The 16,070-nt window shown below is 38.0% G+C and overlaps 2 protein-coding genes across 2 annotated transcripts in view; one reads left to right on the top strand and one right to left on the bottom strand.

Annotated features, from left to right (window-relative positions):
- Positions 1-16,070, bottom strand: part of CYREN (cell cycle regulator of NHEJ) — a 118,046-nt gene that overhangs the window by 7,089 nt on the left and 94,887 nt on the right. The window lies entirely within an intron of this gene.
- The window catches only part of AGBL3 (AGBL carboxypeptidase 3), a 122,409-nt gene that overhangs the window by 39,082 nt on the left and 67,257 nt on the right, over positions 1-16,070 (top strand). The window contains 2 exon segments of the mRNA XM_059933343.1: positions 12,839-12,946; positions 15,880-16,018. Coding sequence (XP_059789326.1) covers positions 12,839-12,946; positions 15,880-16,018 — 247 coding nt within the window.

The raw sequence follows: 16,070 nt of genomic DNA, 5'->3' as shown, positions 1-16,070 counted from the left end.
TTCAGAAGAATAATTAAAAGGTAGTCTTTTCAGTGAATAGTGCTAGAATAATTGGATTTCCATATTTTAAAAATGAAAACTCACTCCACTCTCATACTGTACACAAAAGTCAATGCAAGTGGATTCTAGATGTAAATGTGCAAGGCAAAACAACAAAACTTCCCGAAAATAATACAGGAGAATATCTTCATGATCTTGGAATTGGGAAAGAATAAAATGGAACACAAAATATGCTAACCATAAGGGAAAGGTTTGAAAATTTTGACTGTAGCAAAATTAAGAACTTTAGTACATCAAAAAAAAAAAAACACAAAAAACAAAAACACCCAAGGCAACCTATAGATTGGAATAATATATTTGCAGTTTGCAATATGTAACTGTCAAAGAGGTCACATCTAGAATATACAAAGCCCTTCTACAAATAATAAAAGACAACCCAGTTGGAAAATGGGCAAGAGACTTGAACAGGCACTTTATTAAAATGGATATCCAAATGGCCAATAAATATATCAGTGAACCTTATTATGAAGTGGTGTCTCGTGTTTTTAACTTGCATTTCCCTGATTATTAACAAGGCTGAGTACTGTTTCTTAGAAGTCATAGGAGACTAAATTTTAACTTGTACTAAACATTGATGAGAATGTGGAGCAGCTACAACCTTCGTAACTGCTGGTGGGTATATAAGTTGGTATAACCACTTTGTCTGACAGCCTTGTATTATCTACTAAAATTGAAGCTATACATGCCCTATGATCTAGAATTCTTACTCCCAGTTATATACCTGAGAGAAATGTGGGCACATATGCTCCAAGGAACATGTATAATGCTGTCTGTAGCACTGTTGTTCATAATATCCCCAAATCAACGCAGCCCCAATGTCCATTATAAGTAGAAATTGATAAATAAATTGTAACATTTTTATAAGTTGCCTATTATATAGCGATGAAAATGAACAAATTACAGCCACATGCCACAAGATGGACTGATTTCACAAATATATGTCAAAAAAGGCACAGAAGAATATATACTATGTAATTCAATTTATTGGGTTGGCCAAAAGCTTCGTTTGGGTTTTTCCGTAAGATGTTATGGAACGTCTTATGGAAAAACCCAAACTTTTTGGCCAACCCAGTATGTAAAGTTCAAAAGTAGGCAAAACAAAACTATAGTTTCATGTGTATATTTCTGTAGCTATAAACTATATATTATATATATGCATATATGTGAATACTTAGGTTGTAAAATTATAAAGGAAAATAATGAAGTGATTACATTATAATAAGGCTAATGGTTACCTTTAAGGTAGTGATTAAAGGGGACATGAGTGGGGCACCTGTGGTGCTTGCAATGTAATAATTCTTGACCTGAGTGGTATTTGCTTTGTGATAAATCACTGAACTGTATTCCTTTGTTTTTGTACTTTTCATAAGTATAGTTCCTAAAAAACATTTTGTTTAAACATTTGGTTTGTTTCTGGCCATGTGAGCTATAGATAGAAGTATGTTTTGGTAGATTTAAAAAGTGAGCACAAATAATTGGCAAAAAAAAGATAGATAAGTACAACAGGGCAACAGAATAGAATCCAGAAATGGACCAAATGATTTTCGACAAAGGCACCAAAGCCATCCAGTGAGAATAAGGAAAGTCTTTTCAATAATTTGTGCTGTAATGACTTGGTATCCATGTAGAAAAAAATAAACCTTGACCTCTATCTCACTTAATACACCAAAAATTAATTTAAGATAGATCATAGACCTAAACATAAAAGTTAACGTTTTAAAGCTCCTAGAAGAAAGCATAGGACAATATCTTCATAACCATAGAATAAGGCAACAGTGCCTTAGAGTGCTCCAGAAAGAAAAAGGAAACAATGAAAATATTAATAAATGTGACTTCATCAATATTAAAAATGCTCGGCAAAAGACACAGTTAATAAAATGAAAAGGCAAGCCACAGTCTGTAAGAAAATATTCCCAACACATATCCAACAAAGGACTTGTATGCAGAATATATGAAGAATTTCTACTAATCAATATTAAAAAGAAAAAACCTAACTAGAAAATGGGCAAAAGACTTGAGCAAACATTGCTTCAAAGGAAGATATATAATGGCTAAAGGACATGTGGAAAAGCGTTCAGCGTGGGAAATGAAAATTAAAATCACAATGACACATGACTTTACATCTAGGATGGCGAAAGTTTTTTTTAATTTAAAAAGGCTGACAACTCCAAATAATAGAATGTAGAACTGGAACTCTAATACATTGTTTGTGGGAGTGTAAAATTGTGTAACCACTTGAAAAAAGATTTGGCGGGTTTTGGGTTTTTTTTTTAACAAAGGAAAATATATGTCTACCCTGTGACCAGCAGTTCCACTCCTAGGTATTTATATTAGAGAAATTAAAATATATGCCCTCAAAAATAGTTGCATATGAATTTTCATTTTCATATTTATTCACAATAGCCAAAAACTGGAAACAACTCAGAAGTCTATCAGTAGGAGAATGGATAACCAAACTATGTATAAACCATACAATGGCATACATATCAACAATAAAAAGGAAAAAAACAAAACCTGGTAAACACGACACAGATGAATTCCAGAAACATTACACTGAGTAAGAGAGGCTAAAAACGGAAGACTACATAATATATGATTCCAGTTATAGGAAGTTGTAGGACAGGCAAACTGCTTCATGGTGACAGAAATCAGTGGTTTTTGGAGGTGGGTGGTGGGGCTCGACTTGGAAAGGGCAAGAGGGAACTTTCCAGGATGATAAAAATGTTCTATACCTTCCTAGGTGTATTGGTTACATGATTATATATATATATATATATTTTTTAAATGTGATGGAACTGCACTTTTTTTTTTTTAATTTATTTTTATTTTTTGACTGTGTTGGGTCTTTGTTTCTGTGCAAGGGCTTTCTCTAGTTGTGGCGAGCGGGGGCCACTCTTCATCGCGGTGCGCAGGCCTCTCACTGTCGCGGCCTCTCTTGTTGCAGAGCACAGGCTCCAGACACGCAAGCTCAGTAGTTGTGGCTCACGGGCCCAGTTGCTCCGCAGCATGTGGGATCTTCCCAGACCAGGGCACGAACCTGTGTCCCCTGCATTGGCAGGTGGATTCTCAACCACTGCACCACCAGGGAAGCCCATGATTATATATTTTTAAAATTCATTGAACTGTACAGTTAAAATCTGTACATTGCATTATATGTAATATGTAAATTTTACTCAATTTTAAAAGTAGCCACGATTCTCCATCCATGTATCCTCACCCTTTGAAATACCATTTTGCATCTCCTTCCATGAAGAGGTGGCCCCATCCCTTGAATCTGAGATGGCCTTGTGACTTGCTTTAGCCAGTTTGAGTGTGGCAGAAATGATAGCATGCCAGTGTTGACCTAGGCTTCAAGAGACTATACACTTTTGCTTTCTCCTAAACCCTGTCCACCCACTATGGAACAATTTCCTAGCTAGCTTTCTGGATAATGAGAGTGAAGCAGAGATGAGCTGAGGTTATCCTAGGTCAGCCAGCCCCCAGCCAAACCTGCAGCTGATCAACATACATGAGTAAACCTAACCAATACCCGAAGAATCACCCAGCTGAGATAAATAAATTCTTGTTTTATGTCACTAAGTTTTGGGGAGGTTTCTTATGTAGGAAAAGCTAACTAACACATATACCAAAATGGCTTAGAGTTCAGACTCTCTGTAGTAATAAACCATGGCCCATGGGCCAAATCTGGCCCATCACTTATTCTGAACCTTTTATTCAGCATTGAAAAGTGGAACATAAATTAATCTTGTGAAAGGAACACCTTTTTTTTTTTTTAAACATCTTTATTGGAGTATAATTGCTTTACAGTGGTGTGTTAGTTTCTGCTTTATAACAAAGTGAATCAGTTATACATATACACATGTCCCCATATCTCTTCCCTCTTGTGTCTCCCTCCCTCCCACCCTCCCTATCCCACCCCTCTAGGTGGTCACAAAGCACGGAGATGATCTCCCTGTGCTATGCGGCTGCTTCCCACCAGCTATCTATTTTACGTTTGGTAGTGTATATATTTCCATGCCACTCTCTCACTTTGTCCCAGCTTACCCTTCCCCCTCCCCGTGTCCTCAAGTCCATTCTCTACGTCTGCATCTTTATTCCTGTCCTGCCCTCAGTTCTTCAGAACCACTTTTTTTTTTTCCTTGTTTTGCTTTATTAAATAGTGATCATTTCTGACTACTATCACAGGAAACTTATTTAAAATGTAGAGCCAAGAAAGAAATTTGAAGGACACTTTGAGTAAGTTTACATCCTATTAGAGGCAAGACTTGAAAGTATACTGGTTGGGGAGGCAGAACATCAAGGTTCTAGTTGTTTTTTTTTTTTTTTTTTAAACATCTTTATTGGAGTATAATTGCTTTACAATGGTGTGTTAGTTTCTGCTTTATAACAAAGTGAATCAGTTATACATATACATATGTCCCCATATCTCTTCCCTCTTGCGTCTCCCTCCCTCCCACCCTCCCTATCCCCCCCCTCTAGGTGGTCACAAAGCACTGAGCTGATCTCCCTGTGCTATGCGGCTGCTTCCCACTAGCTATCTATCTTATGTTTGGTAGTGTGTATATGTCCATGCCACTCTCTCACTTTGTCCCAGCTTACCCTTCCCCCTCCCCGTGTCCTCAAGTCCATTCTCTACGTCTGCACCTTTATTCCTGTCCTGCCCTCAGTTCTTCAGAACCACTTTTTTTTTTAATATTCCATATATATGTGTTAGCATATGGTATTTGTTTTTCTCTTTCTGACTTACTTCACTCTGTATGACAGTCTCTAGGTCCATCTACCTCACTACAAATAACTCAATTTCGTTTCTTTTTATGGCTGAGTAATGTTCCATTGTATATATCTGCCACATCTTCTTTATCCATTCATCTGTGGATGGACACTTAGGTTGCTTCCATGTCCTGGCTACTGTAAATAGTACTGCCATGAACATTGTGGCACATGACTCGTTTTGAATTATGGTTTTCTCAGGGTATATGCCCAGTAGTGGGATTGCTGGGTCGTATGGTAGTTCTATTTTTAGTTTTTTAAGGAACCTCCATACTGTTCTCCATAGTGGCTGTATCAATTTACATTCCCACCAACAGTGCAAGAGGGTTCCCTTTTCTCCACACCCTCTCCAGCATTTATTGTTTGTAGATTTTTTGATGACAGCCATTCTGACAGGTGTGAGATGATATTTCATTGTAGTTTTTTTTGGACTTTTTTTTATTTTTATTTTTTTAGTTTTATTCAAACAGAAAGTCACAAAAATTATAATCATCCTCATCAGTTCACTCAGTCCCATGTAATTAATTTTTTTTTCATCTTGATCTTTTGTTAGCACTTTTATGAATTCATCAGTTTTCCATTAGAGTTCTGAACAGTTCATCAGTATAGACAGTTACCAGAAACCTGTACTTGTCAGAGTCTTTTCCATGAATTCCTTGATGATGAAACCCTTTTATAGGAACATTTTTGCAAAATCATCAGAGTACACCCTGAACTGTCTGTAAATGACAAAAGACTTAAAAATGACCATGGTTAAAGATTTGATGAAGGTTCATAATAATGCAATTGACAAGGAAATTTAGTTATTTCTGAGATACAGATTTTAAAGTCATAAGTAGAATTATGACTTATAATATTATACCAGAACATATAAAAATTTTAGAAATTTCATGTAATGTCTGAAACATTTATGTTAACATATTTCCATACAAATAACCCAAAGAAAGTTTAGTATTAGTTGTTTTTTTGTTTGTTTGTTTTTTATACCGCAGGTTCTTATTAGTCATCAATTTTATACACATCAGTGTATACATGTCAATCCCAATCGCCCAATTCAGCACACCACCATCCGCACCCCACTGTGGTTTTCCCCCCTTGGTGTCCATACGTTTGTTCTCTACATCTGTGTCTCAACATCTGCCCTGCAAACCGGTTCATCTGTACCATTTTTCTAGGTTCCACATACATGCGTTAATATACGATATTTGTTTTTCTCTTTCTGACTTACTTCACTCTGTATGACAGTCTCTAGATCCATCCACGTCTCAACAAATGACTCAATTTCGTTCCTTTTTATGGCTGAGTAATATTCCATTATATATATGTACCACAACTTCTTTATCCATTCGTCTGTCGATGGGCATTTAGGTTGCTTCCATGACCTGGCTATTGTAAGTAGTGCTGCAATGAACACTGGGGTGCATGTGCCTTTTTGAATTATGGTTTTCTCTGGGTATATACCCAGTAGTGGGATTGCAGGATCATAGGGTAATTCTAGTTTTAGTTTTTTAAGGAACTTCCATACTGTTCTCCATAGTGGCTGTATCAATTTACATTCCCACCAACAGGTGCAAGAGGCTTCCCTTTTCTCCACACCCTCTCCAGCATTTGTTGTTTGTAGATTTTCTGATGATGCCCATTCTAACTGGTGTGAGGTGATACCTCATTGTAGTTTTGATTTGCATTTCTCTAATAATTAGTGATGTTGAGCAGTTTTTCATGTGCTTCTTGGCCATCTGTATGTTTTTTTTGGAGAGATGTCCATTTAGGTCTTCTGCCCATTTTTGGGTTGGGTTGTTTGTTTCTTTAATATTGAGCTGCATGAGTTCTTTATATATTTTGGAGATTAATCCTTTGTCTGTTGATTCATTTGTGAATATTTTCTCCCATTCTGAGGGTTGTCTTTTCGTCTTGTTTATGGTTTCCTTTGCTGTGCAAAAGCTTTGAAGTTTCATTAGGTCCCTTTTGTTTATTTTTGTTTTATTTCCATTTCTCTAGGAGGTGGGTCAAAAAGGATCTTGCTGTGATTTATGTCATAGAGTGTTCTGCCTGTGTTTTCCTCTAAGAGTTTGATAGTGTCTGGCCTTATATTTAGGTCTTTAATCCATTTTAAGTTTATTTTTGTGTATGGTGTTAGGGAGTGTTCTAATTTCATTCTTCTACATGTAGCTGTCCAGTTTTCCCAGCACCACTTATTGAAGAGGCTGTCTTTTCTCCACTGTATATTCTTGCCTCCTTTATCAAAGATAAGGTGACCGTATGTGTGTGGGTTTATCTCTGGGCTTTCTCTCCTGTTCCATTGATCTATATTTCTGTTTTTGTGCCAGTACCATACTGTCTTGATTACTGTAGCTTTGTAGTATAGTCTGAAGTCAGGGAGCCTGATTCCTCCAGCTCCGTTTTTCTTTCTCAAGATTGCTTTGGCTATTGGGGTCCTTTGTGTTCCCATACAAATTGTGAAATTTTTTGTTCTAGTTCTGTGAAAAATGCCATTGGTAGTTTGATAGGGATTGCATTGAATCTGTAGATTGCTTTGGGTAGTAGAGTCATTTTCACAATGTTGATTCTTCCAATCCAAGAACATGGTATATCTCTCCATCTGTCTGTATCATCTTTAATTTCTTTCATCAGTGTCTTATAATTTTCTGCATACAGGTCTTTTGTCTCCTTTGGTAGGTTTATTCCTAGATATTTTATTCTTTTTGTTGCAATGGTAAATAGGAGTGTTTTCTTTATTTCACTTTCAGATTTTTTATCATTAGTGTATAGGAATGCAAGAGATTTCTGTGCATTAATTTGTGTGTGTGTGTGTGTGTGTGTGTGTGTGTGTGTGTGTGTGAGTGTGCATTTTGTATCCTGCTACTTTACCGAATTCATTGATAGCTCTAGTAGTTTTCTGGAGGCATATTTAGGATTCTCTGTATAGTATCATGTCATCTGCAAACAGTGACAGCTTTACTTCTTCTTTTCCGATTTGGATTCCTTTTATTTCTTTTTCTTCTCTGATTGCTGTGGCTAAAACTTCCAAAACTATATTGAATAATAGTGGTGAGAGTGGGCAACCTTGTCTTCTTCCTGATCTTAGTGGAAACGGTTTCAGTTTATCACCATTGAGGACGATGTTGGCTGTGGGTTTGTCATATATGGCCTTTATTATGTTGAGGAAAGTTCCCTCTATGCCTACTTTCTGGAGGGTTTTATCATAAATGGGTGTTGAATTTTGTCAAAAGCTTTCTCTGCATCTATTGAGATGATCATGTGTTTTTTCTCCTTCAATTTGTTAATATGGTGTATCACATTGATTGATTTGCATATATTGAAGAATCCTTGCATTCCTGGGATAAACCCCACTTGATCATGGTGTATGAACCTTTTAATGTGCCGTTGGATTCTGTTTGCTAGTATTTTGTGGAGGATTTTTGCATCTATGTTCATCAGTGATATTGGCCTGTAGTTTTCTTTCTTTGTGATACCTGTGTCTGGTTTTGATATCAGGGTAATGGTGGCCTCGTAGAAAGAGTTTGGGAGTGTTCCTCCCTCTGCTATATTTTGGAAGAGTTTGAGAAGGATAGGTGTTCGATCTTCTCTAATGTTTGATAGAATTCGCCTGTGAAGCCATCTGGTCCTGGGCTTTTGTTTGTTGGAAGATTTTTAATCACAGTCTCAATTTCAGTGCTTCTGATTGGTCTGTTCATATTTTCTATTTCTTCCTGGTTCAGTCTTGGAAGGTTCTGCTTTTCTAAGAATTTGTCCATTTCTTCCAGGTTGTCCATTTTATTGACATATAGTTGCTTGTAGTAATCTCTCATGATGCTTTGTATTTCTGCAGTGTCAGTTGTTACTTCTCCTTTTTCATTTCTAATTCTATTGCTTTGAGTCTTCTCCCTTTTTTTCTTGATGAGTCTGGCTAATGGTTTATCAATTTTGTTTATCTTCTCAGAGAACTAGCTTTTAGTTTTCTTGATCTTTGCTGTTGTTTCCTTCATTTCTTTTTCATTTATTTTTGGTCTGATCTTTATGATTTCTTTCCTTCTACTAACTTTGGGGTTTTTTTGTTCTTCCTTCTCTCATTCTTTAGGTGTAAGGTTAGGTTGTTTATTTGAGATGTTTCTTGTTTCTTGAGGTAGGATTGTATTGCTATAAACTTCCCTCTTAGAACTGCTTTTGCTGCATCCCATAGGTTTTGGGTCGTCGTGTTTTCATTGTCATTTGTTTCTAGGTATTTTTTGATTTACTGTTTGATTTCTTCAGTGATCTCTTGGTTATTAAGTAGTGTATTGTTTAGCCTCCATGTGTTTGTATTTTTTACAGATTTTTTTCCTGTAATTGTTATCTAGTCTTATAGTGTTGTGGTCAGAAAAGATATTTGATACGATTTCAATTTTGTTAAATTTACCAAGGCTTGATTTGTGACCCAAGATATTATCTATCCTGGAGAATGTTCCATGAGCACTTGAAAAGAATGTGTATTCTGTTGTTTTTGGATGGAATGTCTATAAATATCAATTAAGTCCATCTTGTTTCATGTATCATTTAAAGCTTGTGTTTCCTTATTTATTTTCATTTTGGATGATCTGTCCATTGGTGAAAGTGGGGTGTTAAAGTCCCCCACTATGATTGTGTTACTCTTGATTTCCCCTTTTATGGCTGGTAGTATTTCCCTTATGTATTGAGGTGCTCCTATGTGGGGTGCATAAATATTTACAATTGTTATATTTTCTTGTTGGCTTGATCCCTTGATCATTATGTAATGTCCTTCTTTGTCTCTTGTAATAGTCTTTATTTTAAAGTCTATTTTGTTTGATATGAGAATTGCTACTCCAGCTTTCTTTTGATTTCCATTTGCATGGAATATCTTTTTCCATCCCCTCACTTTCAATCTGTATGTGTCTCTAGGTCTGAGGTGGGTCTCTTGTAGACAGCATATATACGGGTCTTTTTTTGTATCCATTCAGCCAGTCTATATCTTTTGGTTGGAGCATTTATTCCATTTGCATTTAAGGTAATTATCGATAATAATATTCCTATTACCATTTTCTTAATTGTTTTGGGTTTGTTATTGTAGGTCTTTTCCTTCTCTTGTGTTTCCTGCCTAGGGAAGTTCCTTTAGCATTTGTTGTAAAGCTGGTTTGGTGGTGCTGAACTCTCTTAGCTTTTGCTTGTCTGTAAAGGTTTTAATTTCTCCGTTGAATCTGGATGAGATCCTTGCTGGGTAGAGTAATCTTGGTTGTAGGTTTTTCCCTTTCATCACTTTAAATATGTCCTGCCACTCCCTTCTGGCTTGCAGAGTGTCTGCTGAAAGATCAGTTGTTAACCTTATGGGGATTCCCTTGTATGTTATTTCTTGCTTTTCGCTTGCTGCTTTTAATATTTTTTCTTTATATTTAGTTTTTGATAGTTTGATTAATATGGGTCTTGGCATGTTTCTCCTTGGATTTATCCTCTATGGGACTCTCTGCACTTCCTGGATTTGATTGACTATTTCCTTCCCCATATTAGGGAAGTTTTCAACTATAATCTCTTCAAATATTTTTTGAGCCCCTTTTTTTCTCTTCTTCTTCTGGGACCCCTATAATTTAAATGTTGGTGTGTTTAATGTTGTCCCAGAGGTCTCTGAGACTGTCCTCAATTCTTTTCATTCTTTTTTCTTTGTTTTGTTCTGCGGTAGTTATTTCCACTATTTTATCTTCCAGGTCACTTATCCATTCTTCTGCCTCAGTTATTCTGCTATTGATTCCTTCTAGAGAATTTTAAATTTCATTTATAGTGTTGTTCATCATTTGTTTGCTCTTTAGTTCTTTTAGGTCCTTGTTAAACTTTTATTTTCTCCATTCTATTTCCAAGATTTTGGATCTTATTTACTATCATTATTCTGAATTCTTTTTCAGGTAGACTGCCTATTTCCTCTTCATTTTTTGGTCTGGTGGGTTTTTACATTGCTCCTTCATCTGCTGTATGTTTCTCTGTCTTCTCATTTTGCTTAAGTTACTGTGTTTGGGGTCTCCTTTTCGCAGGCTGCAGGTTCGTATTTCCCGTTGTTTTTGATTCTGCCCCCAGTGGGTAAGGTTGGTTCAGTGGGTTGTGTAGGCTTCCTGGTGGACGGGACTAGTGCCTGTGTTCTGGTGGATGAGGCTGGATATTGTCTTTCTGGTGGGCAGGTCCACGTCTGGTGGTGTGTTTTGGGGTGTCTGTGGCCTTATTATGATTTTAGGCAGCCTCTCTGCTAATGGATGGGGTTGTGTTCCTGTCTTGCTAGTTGTTTGGTATAGGGTGTCCAGCACTGTAGCTTGCTGGTCATTGACTGGAGCTGGGTCTTGGTGTTGAGATGGAGTTCTCTGGGAGATTTTCGCTGTTTGATATTATGTGGAGCTGGGAGGTCTCTTGTGGACCAGTGTCCTGAACTTGGCTCTCCCACCTCAGAGGTACAGCCCTGACACCTGGCTGGAGCACTGAGAGCCTGTCATCCACACAGCTCAGAATAAAAGGGAGAAAAGAAAGAAAGAAGAAGATAAAAAATGAAATAAAATAAAATAGTTATTAAAATAAAAAATAAAAAATTATTATGAAAAAAAATTTCTGTTAAGTAATAAGAAAGAAAGAAGAGAGCAACCAAACCAAAACACAAATCCACCAATGATAACAAGTGCTAAAAACTGTACTAAAAAAAAGAAAATGGACAGACAGAACCCTAGAACAAATGGTAAAAGCACAGCTATACAGACAACATCACACACAGAAGCATACACATACACACTCACAAAAAGAGAAAAAGGGAAAAAATATATATATCGTTGCTCCCAAAGTCCACCTCCTCAATTTGGGATGATTCGTTGTCTATTCAGGTACTCCACAGATGCAGGTTACATCAAATTGATTGTGGAGATTTAATCCGCTGCTCCTGAGGCTGCTGGGAGAAATTTCCCTTTCTCTTCTTTGTTCGCACAGCTCCTGGGGTTCAGCTTTGGATTTGGATCCACCTCTGCGTGTAGGTGGCCTGAGGGCGTCTGTTCCCACTCAGACAGGACAGGGTTTAAGTAGCAGCTGATTAGGGGCCTCTGGCTCACTCAGGCCAGGGGGCAGGGAGGGTATGGAATACGGGGCGAGCCTGCGGTGGCAGAGGCCAACATGACGTTTTAAGAGCCTGAGGTGCGCCGTGTGTTCTCCTGGGGAAGTTGTCCCTGGATCACGGGACCCTGGCAGTGGCAGGCTGCACAGGCTCCCCATAGGGGAGGTGTGGAGAGTGACCTGTGCTTGCACACAGGCTTCTTGGTGGCGGCAGCAGCAGCCTTAGTGTCTCATGTCCGTCTCTGGGGTCCACGCTGATAGCCGTGGCTCACACCCGTCTCTGGAGCTCGTTTAGGCAGTGCTCTGGATCCCCTCTCCTCGTGCACCCCGAAACAAGGGTCTCTTGCCTCTTAGGCAGGTCCAGAGTTTTTCCCGGACTCCCTCCCATCTAGCTGTGGCGCACTAGCCCCCTTCAGGCTGTGTTCATGCAGCCAACCCCAGTCCTCTCCCTGGGGTCTGACCTCCAAAGCTGGAGCCTCAGCTCCAAGCCCCCACCCGCCCTGGCGGGTGAGCAGACAAGCCTCTCGGGCTGGTGAGTGCTGGTCGGCACCGATCCTCTGTGCGGGAATCTCTCCACTTTGCCCTCCGCACCCTGTTGCTGCGCTCTCCTCCGTGGCTCTGAAGCTTCCCCCCACGCCACCCCCTGTCTCCGCCAGTGAAGGGGCTTCTTAGTGTGTGGAAACCTTTCCTCCTTCACAGCTCCCTCCCACTGGTGCAGGTCCCATCCGTATTCTTTTGTCTCTGTTTTTTCTTTTTTCTTTGCCCTACCCAGGTACGTGGGGAGTTTCTTGCCTTTTGGGAGGTCTGAGGTCTTCTGCCAGCGTTCAGTAGGTGTTCTGTAGGAGTTGTTCCACATGTAGATTTATTTGTGGGGAGGAAGGTGATCTCCATGTCTTACTCCTCCGCCATCTTGAAGGTCCCTCTGTTTTCTCTTTTTCTCCAGATTGGACCCCTTCTAATACTGAGCGAATGTACATCCCAACAGGCCTGGATATAGAAACCCTTTATCCAAGCTCCAAGGAAGATCCTGTGGTTCACCTAGCTGAAGATGGTGGGTACATAATGAGACATGTTGCTATAAAAAATAACGTGGTACCTGGGCTAATCTCTTAGTTATATTTGTTCTGCTGTTTATAGTGGAAATTGCAAATTACCAGGAAGTCCCTGACTCCACAGACATGTCTGGTTACATATTAATCCAAATGTTGATTCAGTGCTAATTATGTTCTTGAAGGTGCATATTGCAGCTTATGCAAACTTGCTTTAAGATAAAGCATCATGTTGACCATGAGAATGAAGAGTCTTATTGAGATGGAATTAAGCTTTGCATCAGTTTTCAAAGATAAATCCAGTGGAGTGCTCTGCAACTATCATTCCCTTTCCATCTATAGGTCACGTTCATGCAGTCTTTCAGATGGTTTATTTTCATATTATGCCAGTTTGATGCATTTCTTGGGACTGCATTCTTGAAAAGAGGAAAATATCCCACATTGCAAATAACATCTAAGATTACATCGCAGGAAAGTGTTCTTAACACTCAGGATTAATAATTGCACCTTGAGAGCTCTGGTAATGCAGAATCTCTGCTTCATGAGAGAGTATGCTAATAAACATAGAAGTCTCAACCTATATTCTAAACTGTGCTGCCCCTGAAGCACCAACGTAAGGAAGTATGGGACTCCTGTACAGTTTCACCGTCACATCTTATGGAAAAACCAGAATGAACTTTTTGGCCAACCCAATATCTTAGACTATATATTAAAGATGACTTCCAGGAAGCAAATGTATTTTATTTAAAGAGCTGGCAAAACAGAGAAATTCACGGGGATTCCTTCTTATACAGTAAGCAATTACAGAAATCATATACTCATGCATTTTTAAGCAACTGGGGTGAGAAAAGCACCTCTGATTTTTTATATTTGATTTCAAATATTTACACAGCTAATGTACCTCATAACTTTCACACATAAATGAGATCTAAGTAGTTGAGGTGAGTTGGTCAAGATCTTGTCAGGAAGTGGATGGCAAACATAGAGTAATTTAAGAAACTTTAATGAAAGGATAACTTACAAAAGAGTGGACAGAATTAAGGGAGACTAATAAGGGATGGTGAAGCAACATAGAATTGTCAATAGAGCAGAACCATTATTTCTCCTAGGCCTGAAGGGGTAAGAGAACAGAGTGGTTTCCAAACCTGTAGCTGTAGGAGAAGGAAGTCCCCAAACAACTGAGTATATAGTATTCTGGGTGCACATTTTTTTCTTTTAAATATTTTTCTTTCTTTAAAGATATTGTTCCATTGTCTCATGACATCTGTTCTCTTTAGTAAAAAGTCAGCCATAATTTATATCATTGTTCCTTATATGTGATGTGTCTTTTTCTGTTTGGCTGTTTGCAGCAATTTGACTGTGACCTGCCTAGATTTGGTTATCTTTATATTTATCCTGCTTGGGGTTTGCTGAACCTCTTGGATCCATAATTTAATAGGGTTCTTTTTTTTCCAAATTTGAGAAATTTTCAGTCATTATTTCTTCACATATTTTCTCCATAATATTCTTCCTCTTCTGTCTTTGGAATTCCAACTCCAATTCCATATGGTAGATTTCTGGCTATCTCCCACATGTCACTGGGTCTTTGTTCTTTTTTTCTCCTCTGGCCTTGGGTTTGGATAATTGTATTCATTTGTTTTTAAGTTCACTGAGTCTTTCCTTTGCAATATTCAGTTTCTCTTAAGCCCATCTGGTAAATCTTTCATTTCCATTATTGTACTTTTTATTTCTAGAATTTTCATTTCATTCTTTTTATAGTTTCTTTTTTTTTTTTAGATTACTTGATCTGTTTATTCACTATCTCTATCTTTTCCTTTAAGTATTTTAACATATATTCAAAGTCCTTCTCTGTTAATCGTACCATCTGAGTTATCTTGGGGTCTGTTAAATATTTATTGGATCACATTTCCTTCTTCTCTGTGTGCTTCATAATTTTTTTTTATCATATGTGGGAAATTGTGAAAGATATGTTGTAGGAGTTTGTATTATGTTTTTAAAAAGTACGTTGAATTTTTTTCTGGTAGGCAGCTAAATTGCTGGCAAATCATTTTGCTTCCTTTGGGATTGGTTTATTTTTTTTATAAAAACACGTCTGTTTTCATTTTGTCCTTAGTCCTAGGTCGTGGCCCTCACTCCTGAATGTGGTTCTTATGCCTAATATACAACCTTTCTAGAGTCACGATTGAATGCCTGAGGTGCTCAGTGAAGTCTTTGTATTCTGGATAGGTTGGAATTTCAATATATCCTAGAATGTTTATCCTCTGGTATCTCAGTCCCACAGTAGCACTCTGTCTTATCTTCCTTAGTCTTATCCTGTGCTTGTAGAGCCAAGCCTTCAGCCAAGGACTGGGGAACCACCATGTAGACTATTGAAGCCCTCCCTCTACGTCGCGTTCTTCTCTCTGGTACCCAGGGTACCAATTTCAGCAGCCCCAGGCAACAATCTCGCCTCCTCAGCTCAACATGACTGTTATGCTATCCTTAAGTGCCATCTTCCTAAGAGGTAAAAAGTACCCCCAGGAAGAAAACAAGAATTAAACATGGGCTTATTTCATGTATTTACCTTCTTTCAAGAACCATATGTAATTCTGGTCTTTGTGTTGTCCAAATGCATGAAAACAGTTAATTCATATTTTTTGTCCAGTTTTATCGTCATTTACAGTGAAAAGATGACTTCAGAACCAATTACTTCATTATAACCAGAAGTAGAGTAAGTATTTTTACTGTGAGAAACATATGAATTTATTTCAGGCATTGCTTTTCTAGTTTAAATACTTAGACTTTCTTATTTCAACATAAACCTATATGCTAGTGTCAAATTATGTTAAAATTTATAATCCTTAGTGACACTTCAGTTATACTGTAGTTCCAAACTCTATGCAGAATAGCCTATATACTTTCGCTATGGCTTGATATCTTTATGGTTTCTCAACAGCCTACAAAGAGCCTTGTTTTGTGTATTCCCAAGTTGGGGGCAACCGAACACCCTTGAAGCAGCCTGTGAATAACTGTGATGATACTTTGATGTTTGAAGCAAGGTTTGAGAGTGGTAATCTACAGAAGGTAGTCAAAGTGTAGGTTTTAATTATTTTTATTTGAGGAGCTATACTGTCAACTATTTATTAT

The sequence above is a fragment of the Balaenoptera ricei genome, chromosome 9, assembly GCF_028023285.1.
Source record: "Balaenoptera ricei isolate mBalRic1 chromosome 9, mBalRic1.hap2, whole genome shotgun sequence".
In the NCBI taxonomy this organism is placed as follows: domain Eukaryota; kingdom Metazoa; phylum Chordata; class Mammalia; order Artiodactyla; family Balaenopteridae; genus Balaenoptera; species Balaenoptera ricei.
Note: the sequence above shows the minus strand (reverse complement) of the source record. Positions and strands in the feature narration are given on the sequence as shown.